Below are 21,995 nucleotides of genomic sequence, written 5' to 3' on the forward strand. Positions count from 1 at the left end.
TTATACATAGAAAATAACATAACAACCTCCAGCCCTAAATTAAAGATTATTCTGTACTTGATAAAGTGTCTAAAAGCATATAAGATCCCTTTTATTTCTACTATTGTTAAGTGATTATTCATTTCATGCCAGTCATACCATATCATAAATTACTCTTTTTCCTTAAAAATGTGACTGGGATATGAGTCTTAGTAATATCAAGTAGATAAATAAATTGTGACTATTTGTCGTCACAAGATTTTCAGTGTTTATCTCTATAAATATCATAATAGTTCTCTCTATGAATTATCTTTTTCATTTTCCTGAAAATATATTACAACATCTGTCATGTTTTAGGTCCAGGCTAATCTCTTACTCTCAGATCAAAATGGTTATGAAAATAATTAATAGGAAAGTATACTTTGTAAGAAAATTAAAGGTAAAACTTTAATAAGTTCTGTTATTCTAGACTTGAAAAATATTTAAAAGAAATATCATATTTAATACTTGCTTTTAAAATTATAACAATAGAGCTAAACGAGTCTGTTAGAGGAATGCCCCTGCTAACATAAAATTATGTTCTAGTCTAAAATAACATCTAAAATAATAAAGTTCAAAAATTGTTATGATCCTTGTTTGGTATGTACTCTTGCCATAGTTAATTTCTGGCACTTTCTTAAATAACCTAGCTCTTATTTGTAATCACCTAATTACACTGCAGTTTTTAATGTAAGAAAGTTAACATTAGTTTTAATTAAAATGACATAAAGAATCATAACTATATTTTTTCTTTTGAAAATAATTTCCTGTTAAATTTAAAGGTTACCTCTTCTTCTTCCAGTCTTTTCAAAGAATCACCAGCAAATTTAATATACTGAGTCATGAGGGTAACCAGAGCTGTGTATCGCGTTCTTAAGTCCATAAACTGTCAAAAATAAGCACACAAAATAATACATTACAACTATTCTTAATAATTTTAAAGGCATTATAGTAATGCTTTCAAAAATTTATCTGGCTTCCAGATAATTCCCCTACAATAAGCTAGTTCAAAAGAATTTGCTCATTACTGATATTTAGTATCTTTCTAATATAATTGTGTAATTTCCTGGGATTTGCTTTTTAATCTACAATTGTTAATGAATCTTAAATAAAAAAATTAGTCATTTCTATGCTTCCTTTAAGATACATCTATTAACATGAACTAGTCCTTTCAAAAAAAGTTAATCTCCATTACCTCTTGTATGATGAGGTCAGCTGAGCTCTGCATCCTCCTACGTTTCACTGGGGATTTCTGTTGTGAGTCTACCATTGCCCGATAGGTCATTGTCTGTAATTCATAATCCTGTACGAAAAGTCGAAGAATTAATTTACAAAAAAAAAGAAGCTAATTTGGTAGGATTGTGAATTAACTAAAACAATTCTCAAAAATAAGATTCCATAATTTATCAAGAGCATATTAGTGTAACTAATAAGTTTTAAGTTAATAAGTTGCAAAAATTTACTATTTTTAATGGAATCTAATCTAAGAATTGCTTCTTCTGTGGCAGCAGAAACCTGGTCATAGAGTCAGTGAAGATTGTAAGAGGAGAAATTTTATGAGGAAATAAATCCATTTCTGACAAGTTTCTGAAACTATACAAGTCATAAAAATCTTAATGCAGTTTAAAGCTTTAATAACAAATACCATTAATAATGTAAATTTGTACTAAGCCTTTTGCACATCCTATATTTGGCCACAGTCTTCCCTTTTCTCTGACCTTTGGAACTGGATTTAACCATTGCCTTTTTATTCTGGAGGATTGACACAGCATTAGAGAAAGAAAAGCATTTTAACTATTATGTGTCAGTAGCTCTTCCCTCAAATTCTAATTGTGCTAAGAAATTAAAGCAAAGACAACATGACCAAAAGAAGATTCTATCTCCTAAATCTGAAATCAGCATTGGTGAAAAGAACCAACATGTTAGAACATTTAATCTTTTGAATCAAATATAAATGATGGCACAGAATAAAGAAGTTGTATTTAAAATGGATATTTATTTCTTGTATAAAGAAGAGTCTTAAACCACTCAAATGAGTACTATAATAAATCACATGAAGGATATCAAATTTTATACAGGAATGTTACAGTATTTCTTACTTTCACAGCAGTGGCATATTGCTCTGAATATTTTTGGCACTCATCCATTTTGTTCTGTTTCATTTCTATTTCAGATACCAGCATCTATCAGCAAGGAAATAATTTAACAGAGAAAATAATCATTTAAAAGAAATAATTTAACCAAGAAAAAGTCAACATGAAAACAACTGCATTTCAATTTGTTGGAATAATGCCAAATCAGTGGTTTCTATAATCTCTTAGTTTTCATACTCCAGCTTCCTACCCCATTGTAATTAATTTATATTTAACTTTTCATGTGAATAAAGCTGATACTCTATTAGAGAACTTAAAAACAATTTTAATTTTCCCAATCCTGAAGCAATAGAACTTGTGAAGACAATATATGCAGTGGCATAGGAACATTCTTCCTTTAGTAACTCCTTGTTTCATCTTATAATTCCAAATGGAGCATGCAAAGAGAGGCAAAATTGAATATTATTGGTATAGGGTCCATTATAATCCATATCTATGGAGCCACAGCACCAGGTAATAGTACTTTTATCAAACTTGAGAATCCATTTATACATAACCAAGGAAAATGTCCTTTGGTCAAAGTAGATCACCAAAAAGAAATGTTCTGTTGAGATTACTACATTAAATATAACCTCAAAGGTTTTCTAGATTACACGTTATTATATTTTTAATAATCATAATCTGTTTCCCTCCTTCTCTTTCTACCCAAAACTAAGTAGAACCAATTAGTCCTCAATGAGGCAAAGGCATTCCTCTCCCCAACTCTACTGCTTCATTTCTCATGACTCACCAGTCTTATTTATCAAAGGCTTTAATTATCCTATACCTGGTTCTACATATGACACAGGAAAAAGCAAATGAGTGCAACATGAGTGATTTACATAGCTATTTCTAGATGAAATCCATTCAAATGTGCTGCCTAATTTTCTGTGTTTAAATCTAACAACTGCTTTGAAAATGAAGAATAAAATAAAATAAATGCCATGTTTGAATAGACTCTATTTTGATTTACTGACTAATCCATTACTTATAAATATGGAAAAGTGTATTTCTTTAGAGGATTGGCAGATGGTAGAGGGCAGAGAATATGAGAAATATTAACCTAATTAAGTCACAGACAAATGAGACTATTTTTTCTTACCTTCTGTTGATTCAGCTGTGTTGCCAATGTTTTACTATTCTCAGGTTGTTTTTCCTGAATTTTTCGCTGAGTATCTTCGACTTGCTGAATCCAATCATCCAGAGGATGATAAGTATCTCTATAGTACTTCAGAGATTTGCCGATAGCTTCCAGGTCACGTAATCTTGGTTGTATTTGAGAAAACGATATATGAGTAGAAAATTAGCTTGGAACTTCCAAAGATATCCAGAAGTAATAACATTTGAAACTTTTTGATAGAAAAAAGTCAAAAGCATGTAGCTTTGGATGATCATCATTATTCATTATTTACTGAATACTCCCTACCAGTATGGCATGACCAACTAGCTTTGTAACACTGACCACATGGTTCAGGGTCTATTTCACTCTAATGAGAGTGATGTCAGGTTCTAATTCAGGATCTTAGTTACTTTACACAAGTCACAGTGAATAATGCCTCATTTTTCATAGCTCTAAAAGAGGTCATCTCCATGTTTGAATGCCTTGTGAATAAAAATTATTTCATTTGTGTGATACTATTCTTCCAGGGAATTTAGATCATATTATCAGTAGATAAAGGCTTTCCTGATGCCCTCCCTCCAGTTGCTGCTCCTCTTTGCCCCCCCAAATACTGAGTAAATGTTTTCTATGCACTTATATATGTATATTTTGATTCCCTCTTTAGAATGTAAACTTCTTGAGGGAAGGGACTTGTCATTATTGTCTTTTAAACCAAGGGCTTGTATATTACCTGTTTTCAAAAATGAGATAATAAATGTAAACCTCTTTGCAAACCTAAAGCATGATAAATATTAGGAATTAGTGATGATATTAAGTGATTAATAAATGCTTATTGATTGATCAATGAGTTGGAAAGGGATGAGGGCAATACTATCCTGCTTATTTAAGTTACTCAAAAACTAGACATCTTATTTCTTTATATCTTTAACTGAAATGATACATAACTCATACTACTTCTTTTCTTTTCATTACCTGAAATACTATTAAACATTAGAGGACAAAATGCATCACCAAAATATGAAAAGGTCTCTACTATTACTCACTTAGTCACATATCAAATTTACAACAGAACCAGAACAATAATGTTTTCTTCATGAGCTATATGATATTTCATGGTTAAATAAATACAATATTATATTCCTAAGAGGAAGAATAGGGCAGTGAGCAAATCACTCATTACACAAAACAGAAACATATTTGGAAGAAAATTTCTAAAATTTACATAGAGAATTTCCTGAAATGTATACTATCTTTACAGAGATATCCACAACGGAAACCAGACTGTGTCCTCTGAGAATTTCACACATTTTTACCAACTAGCATGTATGTACATAAATATATGTATGTTACATATATATTCATGTGTGTGCTCTTGCATATGTGTATACATATACACACAAATATTTATTATATATTGACTACTATGAATGTTGACTTTATTATTATCTTTAGGACTCTCATACAAATACATCTTTATGGGGATTTATGTCAATATCCTTTCAAATGTGTGTAAAACAAGTATATCTGTATTGTGTTTTATATATATTTATAGGTTTTGATACAATGTGTATGAATATATGTGTATACTTATATAAACATATTCTAATATATATTGATGCTAGTAAATTGACTGTGGTGAATATTGAGAGACAGAGAGGGAGTGTACAAGATTTAAAAAATTAAATCAAATATTTAAACCTGGTTGAAAGATAGACATCAAAAACAACCCCAAAATATACCAACCTGTTATCAATTTGAGTGTGAACATTTTGCCATCTTTCTGCTAACTGATCTGCTTTCTCTTTGTGCCAGTCAAAATCGAGATCCCGTTCTTTGTAGGTTATAAACATCTGATCACTAATGGCTTTGGCTTTTTGCAATTCATCCTCTAAAGCATGAAATACTTCCCGTTTTTCATCTACTTCAGATCTCCATTGCTTGGGAAAAAAAAGGAATTACTATTAGAATAATTTCTAAGAACATATCAATGATTAACTGATAAAATTCAGTACATTTATCTGCTTAATCAGAAAGAGTTCGTTTATTCATAGGGGTAGTAATAGTAGGTACCATTTATAAAATGCTTGAAGTCCCATTCATTGAGAGTCCTTCCAGGTTCTATGTTGGCAAGAAGTGTAGTATGAACAAATACATAACATATGTAAAGCAAGTTGCAAATCTTAAGGCACTATATAAATAGTAGCTACTACACATATTAATATAAACTTATTGTGAAACAAATAGTAGAATAGTGTATACAAATATACATAATGATATAAATATATTATTTTTCCTAAAAAAAGCATTTTAAATCACACTACATACCCTAAGCAATATGCAAAACTCTGCTTCATAAATTATTCAAAATATATTTTACTTTGCTTCTATACTTGCTCCTACCACATTTCAATATCACCACAGAATCACAAAGTAACCTGACTGCTTGACAATAATGAGGTCATTTAATTATTCTGCAAATAAAGATTCTCCTTATTCCAAAGACAGTACCTGTGAAATCAATTTACTCTAATGAAATATTTAGAGTTCATATGGCAATGGAGACAGCTGTAGCCAATAATTTGGTTCTTTATAATAAATCAATTTTATAAAGAGGTCAATTATCATTAAGAAATATAGTAGACTATATAGAAAGATATTCTATGTTTAGAGATAGGTCTATATGCCCGGCTCCATATGTCTGTCCTTCATGTGTATTGTGTACCTACATACATAAAGACATGACACAAGTACACATAAATACACATACCTATTTCATGTACACAAGTGTGAAGGAGAGATTAACCAGAATCTTCATAGAGGTGTTTTTATATAAGGGTCCTACATACCTTTAATGTACTCATAAGATTTTCAATATTATTCTTGTCAGCTGTCACAGCTTCTTCCTCACACAGTTTAGTTTCATAAAGTTTTACAAGTGCTTCTGCTCCCTGAGTGTTTTTTAATACCAAATTAACAGTTTTCAACCTGAAAAAGAGTTATTTTTGTTAAGTAATTACTTTACTACAATAAAATGCCTATTTACATAGGATATTTTCAATCCTAAAATGACATGAGATATTTGATATGCTAGTGATTTTATAACCTTTTAATTTATAAGTAGATTAGTCACAGACTCATAGGATTTAGGACTAGAAAGGAGCTTGAATTTCTTCTAGTATAAGAATACAAAAGATCATAAAATCATAGACTTGGAGCTATAAAAGACCTTGGAAGTTATATATTCCAAAATCTTCACTTTACAGATGAAGAAACAGGCCAAGAAACTCAATTTATTTGTGTAATGTCATTCAGTATTAAGTAGTAGAGCTGGAACAATAGCCTAGATCCTTTGACTAGTAGTTCCTCTTTCTACATTTAAAGTTGGCATTGTCAAGTAACTTAATAATAGAAACCAGCATGGTTTTGTCAATGAAAATGACCTTAAAGAAGGTGCAATACTATCTGCCTCTCTGTAACAGACTAAGAATTACTAGACCTTTCCATCTGTCCTGCAACCGAGTCCTCCTTAAGTTGTGTTATCTTCCCTATTACAACGTAAACTAATTGAGAGTACTACTTTGCTTTATTATTTGTATTTCTAGCACTTAACACATGGTAAACACTTAATAAATTATTTTTTCATTGATTCATCAAATACTAATTTCACTCGAGTCAAAACTCAGAGTCCAATCCACTATTATCAATCTAGAATATACCTATTTGACACATCATTTCACAAATGATTTTGGAAAAAATACTTAAAAAGGAAATCCTCATGAGTCGGAAGCTTAGCTGCTAAGCCATGGCATACCAGCTTTAGCCTCTACATGTCATAGGTCAGTTTATGTCAGCACCCCACTTCCCAAGGAAATTATAAAATTTAAATATAAAAATATATAAAATTATAAAAATCACCCTGAAGGTTTAATTTATTTTTAAGGATTATAATTCAGAATAAAGCAATAAATATTTGTACTTATGAAATGGCATGTTTCCAATCAAATTAGAATTACGGAAGTCCAGGGCAAGCCCTAATGTATAAATCTCCTTTATTTTACCTTATCAATAAAACCATGCAAGATGTATGCTGCCAGCAAAGTCCCTCTTCAATCATTTATAGAATATTTTCTGAGAATAAATGAATAAATTTTGTCTATGTGTGTATTTCTAGGTACATATCAATGAACCATCCAAAAATCAGCTTAATTAAACTACAAAGGCTCAGCAACAGAAGGTTAGCCACAAGGTGATGGATTTTTTAGCTTTAATTGGCCAGATGTTCTCAAAGCTTCCCACTGCAAGAGATTTGTGTCAAGCTGTTATGCAAATATGTGTTGTACTAAAGTGTGATCATGTACTAATGTAAAAACAAGAGAGAAGCAGAGAAAACAATAGAATACTTTACTTCAAATCAGAGGACTTGGATTTCAAATCTATTCTACTTCCTGCTTAATACCTTATACAAGTCACTTAGTTTCCTCACCTGTAAAATATGAGGGTTAGACTTAGGTGACCTCTAAGTACTAAATACATAAAAGTATGAAATGAATGAAAAATTGAAAGACTAAAATTTTCATGGGTCCAACGAGTACCAATACCTCTAAAATGTCATATTTTTTTGGAGTACTAAAAAAAGGAGGCTTCAATGTGTATAAGAATGACATACTTATCAATATAAATGGAAGACATGGAATAGACTTGATTCATATTCTGAATAATGATATTGAGTTCAGAGCGCAAAGTTGGGATTGATGGTGATGCTGCAGCTTGACTGAAAAATTCTTCACATTTATCTGTGATGGTTGCCAAATCATCTTTGAGTCGATCTAATTCTTTTTTGAGTTTCTGTAAAAGAAAAGCTGTGTTAATCATGTCCATGATTCAAGTAGAGTACTTAAGATATAGTCGTAACTATTCAGACAGTTAGGTGGCAAAGTGGATAAAATGCTAGGCATGATGTCAAGAAAACCCAAGTTTAAACACTACCTGGGACATTTACTAGGTGTGTGACCTGAACAAGTCACTTAAACTCTGTTATGTCTCTTCGCTTGCCTATTTAAAAAGGGAATTGGATTTGATGACCTCTAAGGTCATCCCTTCTAGATCTAAACCTGTGACCCAATCTTTTACAACACTGTCACTTACCAAAGGCTCCCTTTCATCCTTCCCTCCATCTTCCACATTTAATAATTAAGTACAGTAAAGCAAAACGAAAAACACATCATTAATGTCAATAAATAAATACCTGAATTCTAGCTACAGTTATGGACACTTTTCCTAAATTAAAAAAAATTAATTCTGTCATTTAAAAGGTGTTCTCCTTGCATAAATCACAAGAGAAGATATAAAAAAGATAAAACATCTTTCTTCAAAGGTGTCACAAAAGAATGGAATTGCTTCTTCATTAAGTTAATTATCCCCTTTTTTTCTAAAAGTACTTTTTGGAGGAAAGCTGAGACATGTGCATCAAGTTTTACTATCAACCATTTCTCAAAAGCAGCAATGAGGGATGATAAGAAAGAGAAGTTCTCTAAACGTTGTTTCTTTGAAGAATGAACGAAATAAAGAAAGTGGCATTTAAACAGATTTAAATAGAATCTACTATATGTCTATGATAAACATTTTATAAACGTAAATTCATTTTATCCTCACAACAATGTTGAGAAATAGAGGCTATAATTATCTTCATTTTACAAATGAGGAAACTGAGGTCATAGTAATTAAGTGACTTGCCCAGGGTCACAAGTTAATAAGTGTCTGAGATAGGATTTGAACTAAGGTCTTCTTAGCTTCAGTTCCAGTACTCTATCCAATATGCCACCTAGTTGCATCAATCAATCAAAAAACACTTATTAAGATATGTACTAGGCATTGTGAAGACAAAAATGAGATCATTCCTATCCTCAAAGAGCTTACTTTCTACTGGGGTTGGGGTAAGAGTGGAAAACAACATGATTTACATACAAGTAATCAGGATATAAAGAGAAAATTGAGCTCAAAAAAAAATCAAAAGAATTCTATCAGGTAAATTAAAAGAATTAAGACTTTAAAAATAAGCATCTTTTCAAATCTTACTTCTTGCTCTGTGATCCTGAAAACACTTTCATGCAAATCATCTCTTTCTAGTGGGGTCCGGATCTGTCTAATTAACCGGTCTTCACAGTTTTCCAAGCGAAGTCTGATATTTCGGACTTCTGAGATGTAAAGATTGTAAACAGATTCTTCTTGCTCCTCTGTGGAAATAAATAACATTTTGTGTATACATTTTTCTATCTTCTGGGTATTTTGGCTTATATAGTATACTCTCCAAACCAAATCAACATCTCACTTACATATAAAAAGCAAAATTGGCTGTCTTTCTATAAATTATTAATATAGTATCAGAACTTCTCTAATGTTGCTTATTATATTTGTAAAATTTAGACTGTTATAGAGCACTATAATTTATGTTTTTAAAACGTGAACAAAATTTTCCAAAACTGCTAAATACTTTTTTAAAAACAACAATAATAACTGTTACTCATATTTCTTTGTGCTCTAAGTTAGAAAAAGAGAGTTTCTTACAATCAACCGGTTAAGCAGAAAATACCAACTTCATATACAAAACAAAAAAATTTCAATGAAATAGGAAAAATATAAATGAAAATACAAAATTTCTATTTTTGAATAATGAAGAATTGTTATACAACCCCCAAGGAAAATCCTGGAATTTGCTTTAATGTAAAAATGTAATTGTCTTGGGAAGACAACTTTTTTTCTGCTGAATGTTGAGTGCAGTGAAAACAAAATTATTGGCTGAAAACTCAGGGTTTTATAACTTGCAATGTTTTTTAATTAAATTTTATTTTTTCAATTAAGAATCATTTATTTTTTTCTCTCCACCTATTGGGGAAAAATGAAAAACAAAAATTGAATGGGAAAAAGGTTTTAAATAAAAGAGAAATGTTATTAAATTGTTTATATCTTTATCAAATAGTACAAATATGAACACTATCTGACAAACATCTGCTTCAGAAACTGATTTATTCTCTATTCAGGTAGCATAAAATTATCTCAGAATAGCTAGTTCATGAGACAGAGTCCTTAAAATCATTAAGGATAATTACAAACACACACAAACACAATTAACCAAAGGTTAATCAATAGTGGTGAATTATGTGACATTAAATTTTTTTGAGTTACCAATCTATTTTAACATTTTATCATACGTTGATCTGACATCTATATATAACCATCTCAGCTACAAAAAACTAGATATGCATCTTTTAAATTGAATAATTAACATTGGAAATATGACATCTCTTTTACATAACAAGTTATATAGGATTTATGTATAAGTGTAGTGTTTTTTTCATAACTACCTTATAAGGATAAATTGTGTAAGTTTTATTAAACCCTATTTCACATACTTATTAAGTATGGCAGTGAAATATCATGGGCCATCATAAAATCACAGAATCAAAGCTCTGAGAGAAAGATAATGTGTCATAAAAAAAAAAAAAGTCTTACCTCGTTCTGCTGACTTAAGAAGTTCTTGATAGTATTGTTTGCATACATTAACTTCTTTTTCCAGTTGTGTCATATCTGAGCCTGAAAATATTTGGGATTCCTGGCTATCTTCCAAGAAGTCTTCAAAACGAGATTCTAGATTGCTTAGGACCTGTTGATGCTCACCAGGCAACATTGTTTTTATCTGAAGAAAATAAAGCCGATAGTTATAAAAATAAATAAAATAAAATTCTAAGAGTTTTGAATGCCAAAATGCATTCAAAGCATTTTACATTGGTATATTGTGAATGGTTAAATCACTTTTCTCCATCTCAACAACAACAACAACAAAACAATAATACTAAGATACGCCTATATTTATACTGAGCCTTCACTCACAGATAATTAAAAGGATTGTTCCCATTTTACAGATGAGATGTTAACACTGAGAGAATGTTAAATTAATTTATAGAACCACAGACTTTTAACTTCAAAGGATCTTAGAGGTCTTAGAGTAAAACTCCCACTTTTTACATATGAAGAAAGGGAAGCCCAAGACTGATGAGAAGTGAAAAGCCATCAGTATTCAAAAGCCCAGATTATCTGACTTCAGATTCAGAACTATTTCCCAAACAGTATGCTGATTCTCATCTAAGAATACCTAGGAAGTGGCAGAAACAGGACTTAAGGCCCACATTCTGAGCCTACAAATAAATTAAAACTAAATATTTAGAGTTAATAGGGGGGCAGCTGGGTAGCTCAGTGGATTAAGAGCCAGGCCTAGAGACAGGTGGTCTTTGGTTCAAATCCATCCTCAGACACTTCCCAGCTGTGTGACCTTGGGCAAGTCACTTAACCCCCATTGCCCACCCTTACCACTCTTCCACCTATGAGCCAATACACAGAAGTTAAGGGTTAAAAAAAATTAAAAAATAATAAAATATAAAAAAATATAGTGAATAGGTAATAGTCAAAATTCAACCCATTACACTGAAGTTTCGGCACATTCCCATGAAATCAAAATCAAGCATGTAACAGTGAAAAAGTACAATGGAGCTGATCTAAAAAACTCTGCATTTGAGTCCTCATTCCACTCTCATATTCCCCTAAGGAAGTCAATTTTATCTCTGTAAACCTGCTTCCTTATTTATTTAAAAAAAAAACAAAAAGGACAATTTAGGTCTAAAGTGGAATAAATAAGATAATGTTCACAAAAGGACTTTTTGTGATTGCTAAACATTATATAAATATACCACTGTGAACTGCTACTATATTTATTCAAATAGAGCAGTGTTACTGAGAAGGTAGCAGGTGTCACTAATCTCAAATGCTTTTTTGGAATCTCTAAGACTATAAACAAGAAACAAAAAATAATAGATGGCATTTCAGAGCTTTAAATGTAAAGATCAAAATGTAAAAAACCAAGCTCCTTCTTTTTATTCAAGTCTAGATACTATGTCCTCACTCTAAGTTATAGCTATTCCAGATGATTTAAACTCTCAAGATGGTTTGTATTGTTGCACTTACTGAAGCCACGTTGCTAGCTCGAATCGTATCAATTTCATTAACTAGATAATGCCAGGAAACTACACTTTTCATGTTTATGTGAGACTCATGCCAAAGAGCCAGAACATTCTGAAATTGTTGTTCAATTCTGAAATGAAGAAAAGAAGTATACAAGTTAATTCTACAAAAATCCCTGTAGATGTCCTCCTCTTATAATAACCTTGTAATGGATTGGACATTCTGGATTTACAGAATTGAAATTCTTCTGGCAGCAATGCAAGTTTTCCAGTCAATAATTAATTTTTCTCTCTCTGATATTTGAAAACATTAAAGTGGTCCATTGTACCAGCACTCTGCTTTTAGCTAGCACATACCTGTTTGCTGTGTCAATGGCTTCTTTGTTTGGTGGAGGAATAGTAAAGCACACTGATGGGACCATGGCTTCATTCCCAGTTGGACTAATGACCTTCCATTTAGCACGATGGGAATTGCTTGCTAAAACACATTCATCATCTTTGTAAATGGTTATCTAGTTTTAAACAAAGAACCAAAAAATATAATGAGGTCAAAATTAGGAGATCCTTTGAAAGATCATATAAAAGAGGGGAAAAGTCTCTTGTCCCACAAACAGGCACTCAAGTGTTATATCAAAAAAGAAAAGAAAATATCTATGGAACAATTTTCAAGCATTCTCTGGCAAATGTTTCTGCTTGTGATTGACTCAGTCACAAGGAGATTCTAGGCTCTTACCTCAATTTGTCGGTAATCACAAATGGCTTTAATTGGAATGGATGTTTTGAGTGGATTATCAGGATTCCTGGGCTTCAGCTGAATTATTGTCTTTGCCCTGCCCACAAGACTTGCTATCGTGCTTTTATATTGCAAAAGTTCTTCTTTCTCTTCCTATATTTTAAGTTAAAAAACACACAATTTTAAAACTAATTCATTTCAGACAAATACTCACAAAAAGATGAGGATTTTTAAATATTTTATTATTTTTAACTTCTGAAAGGCAAAAATTCAGAGACAAAAAAGGTCATGTGAATTTGAAAGAAATATGATGGGAATGAGAAGTATTATCTCATAGTAATAGTAAATAAAAGAGTAGCCTTGGAAGCAGGATGGTTCAAGCCCTGTTTCTGACTGTGCTAGCTGAGTGGCCATGAAAAAAATCACTTAACCCCTCTGACCACATGGAAACAGTTGATCTAAACTGGTGAAAGAAGTTTCCATGCCAAGAAAAATCCCACACTGATGAAATTATAGATCCAAACTTCCGCTGCTTCACACAAAAATGTAAGAGTACCAAAACATTGTAGGACCCAAGGAAGAAAAGCTAATTTATACTATTTCTTCTTTTTTTTAAACCCTTACTTTCTGTCTTAGTAGGAATTCTAAGACAGAAGAGTACCAAAGGCTACATTCCTACCATTGACTCCTGGACAAGGTCTTCCAGCTTGTGGATGCTGCTGGACCTGTCACAGCTATACTTCCGATGAATAGCATCTTTTAAATTCTTTAAGTAGTCTGTTGCTTCTTTGGCATCATTGAAAAACTAGGAAAGAGGACACAGAAAAAGTTAGATACAAACAATGTTAAAAAGGAACTTTGCTATTAAGTGCAATTCTTTATATGACCAGACTTTCAAAAACTATAGATGAGTACAAGAGGAATTAAATACTTGTATCTTGTATAAAAACGAATCAATATTTTATTGGGTTCTTAAAAAATATGTGACATTTTGCTATATCAGATATATATTTTTTAATTCTCATAATGCTGACTATTCACTGAATTTTAAACATATACTATTATGATGGTTGGTAATTCTATCTTATATCGGAGTTCAGACAATAAAATACTTGCACAAATATCAAGAATGCTGTTAAAACTTTAGTTAGGGTGCAGTTTTGTTTTATTTCCTTGGAAGTAGGCTTTTCCTTAAGATATGTTTCACTAAAATCAAAGATTACTCAACTCTTTAATTATTTGGATATTTTAAAACTATTCTTCTACAAGTTATTCTTCATATATTACAAGACATAAAGTTAGCCATTGTGCCATACAGGAAAACTTTTCTATTATGTATTTACACCAAATATGATTATTCCTAATTAATTAAATTATAATTAAATGATAAAATGCAACAGATTTTTATTCTTAATCAGACTACTAATTTGTAATTACATTAAATAACAATCACTTTTATTTGTAGTGATAATGATATACCTCAAAATAGGTGCTGTTTTCCTTTATGTGTTGTTCAACACAGTGGCAAAGTTGTAAGATCCAGCTCCACTGTGTCTGCATTGCTGCTCGATATGCCTTTAAAATGAATCACAGTTATTGTAAAGTCAATAACAAATAAAATTAAATCATATAGAAAATGTTTTTATAAAATCAGATATGCTAACATTCTAAAAGAGATATTTTATAATCACACAATGCATCTTGGCACATCATAACGTTTAATATATATATACTAATCCATGAGCAGAGTAGATTTTTCTTCCTTTACTTCTAACAGAATAATTATATATATGTATATATAATATGTATGCATGTACATATATACATATATACACATATAAACACATAAATAGATACATGATAGATAGATAGATAGATAGATAGATAGATAGATAGGGCTTTTGACAATTAAAAACAGGAGTGTAGTTAGATGGCTCAGTGTATTGAGATCCAGGCTTAGGGACAGAAGGTCCCAAGTTCAAATTTAACCCCAAGACACTTCATAGTTTTATGAACCTGAGCAAGTCACTTAACCCCCACTGCCTAGCTCTTTTCTACTATGGAACCAATACACATTATTGATTCTAAGATGGAAGGTAAACATTAAAAAAAAGAAGAAAGAAAATTAAAAACACCCATCTGATCCAAGAAGCTTTAACTGCTCAGAATTGTCTCCCAAAGTTATGAAATAAAAATAACAATAAAAGATATGATTAGGGCTAAATTTTACATATATGTATATAGATATAATAGATAATATATTAGAAAGATAAGATAAAATTTTATAAAGTATAAAGTTCTTAAATAATATGTAAATATACATTTAATTGTTCTTCCTTGAAAATATATACTTAAAATCTTAAGTGAAACCTTCTGCAAATTTTTCATGCATTTTCATTTCATTCTCCCTCCTCCCAGATACCCAAAAATCTTCTCTCTTTCTCTATCCTATGACTTCCATTAAAGAACCTTCATAAGTCCCACTTTCTCCTTGTAAGGTTATTTGTGTACTTCAGAATAGGTGCTCTTTCCTTCATGGTATACTCCTTCTCTGAATTTCCATAGAAGAGGTTATAGTACTATACTGTATTATTCTACTCACTCTTTATCTCCTCGATGAGACTGCAAACTCTTCAGGGACTACCTTTTTTACCTCTCAATAGCCTCTTTAACACCTACCATAACTCTTGAACTTCATCATGCAATTTATAAGGTTTTTTTAGCTTAATTTATGCTGCAAAAATTAAATCTATTTTGTGTGTTTCTACAATACCATTAGTGGTAAATAGATATTTTAAAAGGCATGATCTTCAGTTAGAGAAATTTATGCCAAATTATAACTATTTGAATTTATAACATAACATTTTCCAGCAGGGGGTGCTCAAAATGCTTCAATGAATACCTTAAGTAAAGGCTGGGACTTCATTTTGAACCATGAAAAAACTCATTCATATTATAAGATTATGTTACTTAGAAGTTGTATTGAAAGGTTTTTTTTTGTTTTTTGTTGTTTTTTTTTTACTACTCTCATAGTACATGTATAGGACTTGATTGTGTATTGGCATAGTAGAAGTCAGAGTAAAAAGGGAAACTATTTCTGACCTAATAGGACTCAACTTAGAGTTTGTTAAACATCTCACAATTATAATTAATTTCTCACTCAAAATAAGTTAGCTTGAAAAATAGACATCAGTGTGATTATTTCATAGATTTTTAAATTATCTAAAGATGATGAATTATATCTATTATACATTTTGTTATTTCTTACATCAAATACTAGATTGGCTCTAATTAATGTTGTTAAATTAAGATTTTACCTATATATAATCTCTACTTTGTCATCATCATCAAACTATGATAATATATTCTGTCAGGTTTCATATTTCCAATCTGAACATTTTTCTTCTTTTACTTTTTTGTTAATTTCTTCTCAGAGAAATTCTTTGATCTTCTTAATAATTTTAATTGCTTTTGTATATTCTTCAGTTCCCCATATTTCTTAATGAGGAGCAACCAAACTGTAAGCTACATTTCACATAAAAGAAGCACTCCTAATACCTTTTCTAATGATGCAGTTTTATCTTTTTGGTCCTAGTAGTATACAGAGATGAAATCTTCAGGAAAGAGATTCCTAGATCCAATTCCTTTTCTGGCACTCTAGCAGATAACTTAGTATACATTACTTAGAGTACACAGAGTCTGAACTCCTTACACTCTAACCCGCACACAAAGCTCATTTGCCACTTCCCTGCCTATTCATGCACTCTCCTTTGACATCTTATAATTCAAACAATGTATCTGTCATCAACCTGCAGGACTGAACACTACGTAATTTGTCTCCATTCCAAAATACTCTTTCTACTTCTATACTTGAAATGTGGAAATTACCTTGGAACCTTGCCATAATAATGTCCTAGTTTATGCCAAAGAAAATAAATATGTTATAGGTGAATCTGTTAAAAATGAATGTTTCCTAGTAACTCTAAAAAAATAAACTCCCTCTTGTGAGATCCAAGAATGACCTCACCAAAACAAATAATAATGGGATTCTAGTATGTTAGAATCTGAAGATTAATTAAAAGCCAGCTTCATTTAAACGACTTACCTCAATAGTTAGTCGGGCAGGATGGTTTTCTAGAAGTAGCTGCTCTGCTATTTCCTGGACTGATTTAATCACTTCTTCCTTTTGATCAAGTTCTCTCATTAATTCCTAATAAATAGGAATAGAGAGAACAGGAAAAAATATATTAATAGCTATTTTTAAATGAAGCATAGTTTCTCTGGTCAACAGCTAGTGTTATGCTTACTGCATGGTATTCCTTTTTCCTGGATATGTTCGAGTTTCTTTCACTCCAGTCATAAGCAACTTCCTCCTCCTCTTTTTCATTCAACCAAATAAGTTCACTAGTGGCTCGAGACACAAAGTTGTGAAGAGTATCTAGATGTTGTTCCTGATTCCTGGATGTATTCTTTTAAAGGGAAAAAAAGTATAGTTTAAAGTGACGTCTTTGCTATTGGAGACACACACACACACACACACAGACACATATGAAGATTAAAAGTTATGATTAATCTCACCAAGAGTTTTGCATACTGATTCTCCAATCTGTGCAACTTTTCTGCATAAGAGAGTTTGAGGGGAGCAGTCATTTGGATCTGTGTGAAAGGAAGCAATAAAATAAATATTTTAAGAGTTAAACATTTTGAATTAAATAAATCAATTAATAAGAACATGAGTGCCTACTATGTGTCTGACACTGTACTAGGTTCTAGGGCTACAGAAACTAAGGCATAGTAGTCCCTTCAATAAAGAAACTGTAATTTTGTTAGGAGAGACCACATATACATATATAGCTATTTGCAAAATATATACAAAATAGATATGAGGTGATTGGTGGAGAAGGAGAGAGCACTAGTAGTTATGAAGATTAGGTCAGAGTTAACGTGGGAAGCCAAGTTTTCATGAGAAACTAAGAATTTTAAGAGACAAAAGAGAGGAGGTAGTATATTTTAGGTATGAGAAAGAGCCACAAAAAGGCACAAATTCAGGAAATTAGTTTGCCAATTATGAAAAACACTATGGCCAGTTTGACTGGACCACAGAGTGAAGGAGAATAATATTTAATAAGGCTAGAAAAGTATTTTGGAACCATATTTTGAAGAGATTTAAATGACTATGAAAAGAATTTTATTTGCTTCTAAGATTTACAGGGAGCCATTAGAATTTACTGAATAAAGACTGACATGGTCAGACCTATGCTTTAAATAAATTACTTTGGTAGTTGGGAAGAATGAACAGGAGAAAGGCAAGTAGGTAGCTCAGAAGATAGATTACCATACTTGAAGTTGGAAGGATCAGGATTCAAATCTGACCCCAGACACTTCCTACTTGTGTGATCCTCAGCAAGTCACTTAATCCCAGCTGTCTACCTCTTACCTCTCATCCTGCCTTGCAATCAATACTTAATATTTATTCTAAGACAGAAGATAAGAGTCATTGTTGTTTTTTTAAACAAACTGGAAAACTGTAAGATTTGAAGAAGTGAAATCAGATAGGAAACCATTTTAATAGTCTAGGTGAGAAGAGACTGAATTAGGGTATGCTTGGTTTATCGCTTATCAATTTACGGAGTATTCACAAAGAAAAGAAAATACTTGTGCCTTAAAATGAAATACAAAAATAATATTTTTCAATATACATACCTCACTGATTTTAGCTTCTTTAAGGCTAGATTCAAATTCTTCAATAGCTTTATGAACATTTTTGTGATTTTCTAAATGGCTTTCAACACTTGGCAAATCAGAACCCCATTCAGTTCGATCCAGTTGCACCTTAAAAGAGTATTGGAAGCCCCAGAGTTAAAAAGAAATTGATAGAAATAAAGGCAGAGCTTATGGCTGAAGTCAAGATGTTTACCTGCATTTCATCCACCCAGTTCAAAAGATCCTGAACAAACTTCATGTTGATTTCCTCTTCCGTTAAATTCTGACCTAACAAAGAGGATTTCAGAAGTGGTTTTCGGATTTGCATCAGCTTGAGTGTCTGCAAGGAATTGGTGTCCACTCCTGTTCCAAAATTTGAAATTAATCCTGATGGAAATCCAGGCGTATAGGAAGGAGTGATTGATGGAGTCAATCTGGAAGTCAGACCTGATGACAAGCCTGAGGTCATACTGGAAGGGGTTAGGGAAGGAGTTAAACTCTGGGTTAACCCAGAGTTTAAACAGGGATTTAAAGTCTGTGCATATCCTGAGTTTAAACTTTGTGTTATTCCTGATATCACTAGCTTTGTCTGTTCTGTAGTCAGGGAGCGTCCTTTGCTGTACACAGAAGAACATTCACTTCTCAAGGCCATAATTTCATCACGAAGTTTTGCAACCCTAAAATGCAATTACATTTGCTTTTTAAAATCTCATCACCACAAAAAGAAGAGCATTTTTCTTCCTATGTACATTTTTTTCAAAAAGGTTCAGCATTTGAATTTTATGAATTTTACTGTTTTTTTCTATTCATGTGTTCAATAGAATCATGATATGTTAGAGTCAGAAAAAATTTAATCCAGCTTCCTCATTTTAAAAGATGAGGAAACTAAGGCTGTAATATGAAATTTGAAAAGTTAGAGATTTGGTTCTATCCATTACTGAAAAAGGTAGAATGTCTTTTTGTAAATTAATGAATGTTGGAACAAACAACATGATAATTCACTAACTATTAGAAAAGATAAGGCATATCAAACAAATGTACTATTTATTCCTAAAATCATTAACTCTAAAATCAATACATTTTACATGCATGCAAATATATACATATATATATGTGGCATAAATCAATAGAGCTTATTTACCTCTGCACCAGCTGATCAGCCTGATAGTATTTTCCATCAATAAGAATTTGTGCATCAATTACATGTTGGCGTAAAAGAGTCTCACTTTCAAGTATGTATCCAGCAATTTCTGCTTCATTCTGGAACTGCAGCCCTGATTCTAATCTTTTAGAATCCTATGTTTTAAAATAAATATTAACATAGTATTAATTGACATTTTTTCTAGTGATTTAAGGATTACTAAGGGCTTTATATGTACATTCCTTTTTAATCCTCGCAGTAGTCTAATGAGGTAGTCACAAGATTGTGAGGCATTAATATGTCTATTTAAAAATTTTTTTTTAAATTAGGTTCACAATCATTCAGTGACTTGTACAAGGTCATACAGAGTATTAGTATCAGGAGAGATTTGAGAATAAGTCTCTGATTCCCAAGACCTGGCTTTATTCCATAAAACCAAGTTGCCTTTCATAATGTTAAAATAAATACATCTAAACTAAAAATAAATGCTCTGTAAATTTTTAATGACACAATGTATAGAGGGCTGGTCTCACAGTCATGATGATCTTGGCTTCAAGTATCACTTCTAATACATATTGGCTGGATGACCCTAAGCAAGTTTTTAAATTCTTGGTGCCCCAGACAACTCTAAAACTCTAATTTAGGGAACAAATGTAGAGTGAGAGATGAATAAAGAATTAATGAACAGGGGGCAGCTGGGTAGCTCAGTGGATTGAGAGCCAGGCCTAGAGATGGGAGGTCCTAGGTTCAAATCCGGTCTCAGACACTTCCCAGCTGTGTGACCCTAGGCAAGTCACTTGACCCCCATTGCCTACCCTTACCACTCTTCCACCTATAAGTCAATACACAGAAGTTAAGGGTTTAAAATTTAAAAAAAAAAAAAGAATTAATGAACAAATAAAGGAAAACTGTATGAATGAACACATAAAAATAGTTTTGTTTTGTTTAATCACAGATCCAGACCAGACTGAAAAAAAATTTTAAATATTTAAATTTTCCTATGGAATTTTTTTTGGTTCATTTTTATGGATACACCCACCCCCACCCTGAGGGGTGGGGGAAGTAGATAGCCATAAGACAGTACAAAAAAGTGTTCTTTAAAAAAAAAAAAGGTATCTGAAAGTTCTGAAAAAGCAAATATCTAATAATTCAGTAATAAATAAATAAATATTTCAAGTGAATCAAGGTTCATGTGACCCACCACCCCTCTCATCTCCACAACATTGACTTACAGCCTGAAGAGCATTTCGAGCAAGTAACAATTTGTCTTCACAAACTATACTGTCCCTCTGGATTCGATTTGCAATCTGCTGTAATACTTCCAACCTAAAGGCAGACAAAATATAAATTGCTTTTTCCTCTGGGGATCAAAAGATGCTATATCTGTAGATAACACAATCAACAGTTTATAAAAGAAAAAAATTCTACCCAAAATATACAGTACCTGTGTCCATCAAAGGATTCATTGCCAAAGCTTATACAAGAATTGATCAAAGTTGGCCCACAATGGACAGAAAGAAAATTCTCATTTGAGTCAATGCTGGTGCGGGTGCTGGTGGTGTTACTCACAACAGAATCACTGCTGTGGTAACTATAGCTGCTGCTGTGCATTTTTTAATTCTCAGAATAGTGCTCACTTCAGGGCCATTAAATCCAATTCAAAGTAAGGAATCAAGAAGTGTCCAGAAAATGTACAGCTTCCAAGGGGAAAAGTAGCTTCTGAATGTCAAAGCAGCCCAGCCTCCTTTAAATAGGCTTCAACATGCATATTCAACACAGCAAATAATATTCTGATAACTATTCAAAAGGATCTAGCCTAAAGCAAGGCATATGCCAGTTGAGGTTTGCCTTTTGTAACCAGCATTAAACCTCTACAAGTACAGACTAATCAGGCTGATTGGGGCGTCACTGAGGAAGATAATGCCAAATACCTTTACTAAGAGTCACTGCATTTAAGACAGGTAAAAAACAACTCGGTTTCCAAAAAATGGCTAACTATAAAAAAAATCAATTATCTTTTCTGTACCTTAACAAAATAATAAATCCTAATAGTAGGACCATTCTAAGGGTCATTCTTTGAAAACTGACCTTCTTTTAAAGAAATGCAAGTCTTTAGCTATATAATATCCATTATGTC

At 31.9% G+C, this 21,995-nt stretch overlaps 1 protein-coding gene across 2 annotated transcripts in view; it reads right to left on the minus strand.

Annotated features, from left to right (window-relative positions):
• Positions 1-21,469, minus strand: part of DST (dystonin) — a 220,727-nt gene extending 199,258 nt beyond the window's left edge. For both annotated transcript variants that reach the window (XM_044675918.1, XM_044675919.1), the window contains exons 1-22: positions 21,303-21,469; positions 21,091-21,184; positions 19,859-20,013; positions 18,932-19,394; positions 18,718-18,846; positions 17,593-17,670; positions 17,322-17,483; positions 17,120-17,224; positions 14,494-14,589; positions 13,694-13,819; positions 13,015-13,167; positions 12,639-12,793; positions 12,286-12,412; positions 10,780-10,963; positions 9,346-9,503; positions 7,937-8,115; positions 6,117-6,255; positions 5,014-5,207; positions 3,253-3,415; positions 2,118-2,201; positions 1,214-1,321; positions 806-904 (exon numbers count right to left, since the gene is read on the minus strand). In XM_044675918.1, the coding sequence (XP_044531853.1) occupies positions 806-904; positions 1,214-1,321; positions 2,118-2,201; positions 3,253-3,415; positions 5,014-5,207; positions 6,117-6,255; positions 7,937-8,115; positions 9,346-9,503; positions 10,780-10,963; positions 12,286-12,412; positions 12,639-12,793; positions 13,015-13,167; positions 13,694-13,819; positions 14,494-14,589; positions 17,120-17,224; positions 17,322-17,483; positions 17,593-17,670; positions 18,718-18,846; positions 18,932-19,394; positions 19,859-20,013; positions 21,091-21,184; positions 21,303-21,469 (3,318 nt within the window). The remainder of the gene's footprint in view (positions 1-805; positions 905-1,213; positions 1,322-2,117; positions 2,202-3,252; positions 3,416-5,013; positions 5,208-6,116; positions 6,256-7,936; positions 8,116-9,345; positions 9,504-10,779; positions 10,964-12,285; positions 12,413-12,638; positions 12,794-13,014; positions 13,168-13,693; positions 13,820-14,493; positions 14,590-17,119; positions 17,225-17,321; positions 17,484-17,592; positions 17,671-18,717; positions 18,847-18,931; positions 19,395-19,858; positions 20,014-21,090; positions 21,185-21,302) is intronic.
• Between the last annotated feature and the right edge of the window lie 526 nt (positions 21,470-21,995).

The sequence above is a fragment of the Gracilinanus agilis genome, chromosome 4 (assembly GCF_016433145.1).
Source record: "Gracilinanus agilis isolate LMUSP501 chromosome 4, AgileGrace, whole genome shotgun sequence".
NCBI classification, from domain to species: Eukaryota; Metazoa; Chordata; class Mammalia; order Didelphimorphia; family Didelphidae; genus Gracilinanus; species Gracilinanus agilis.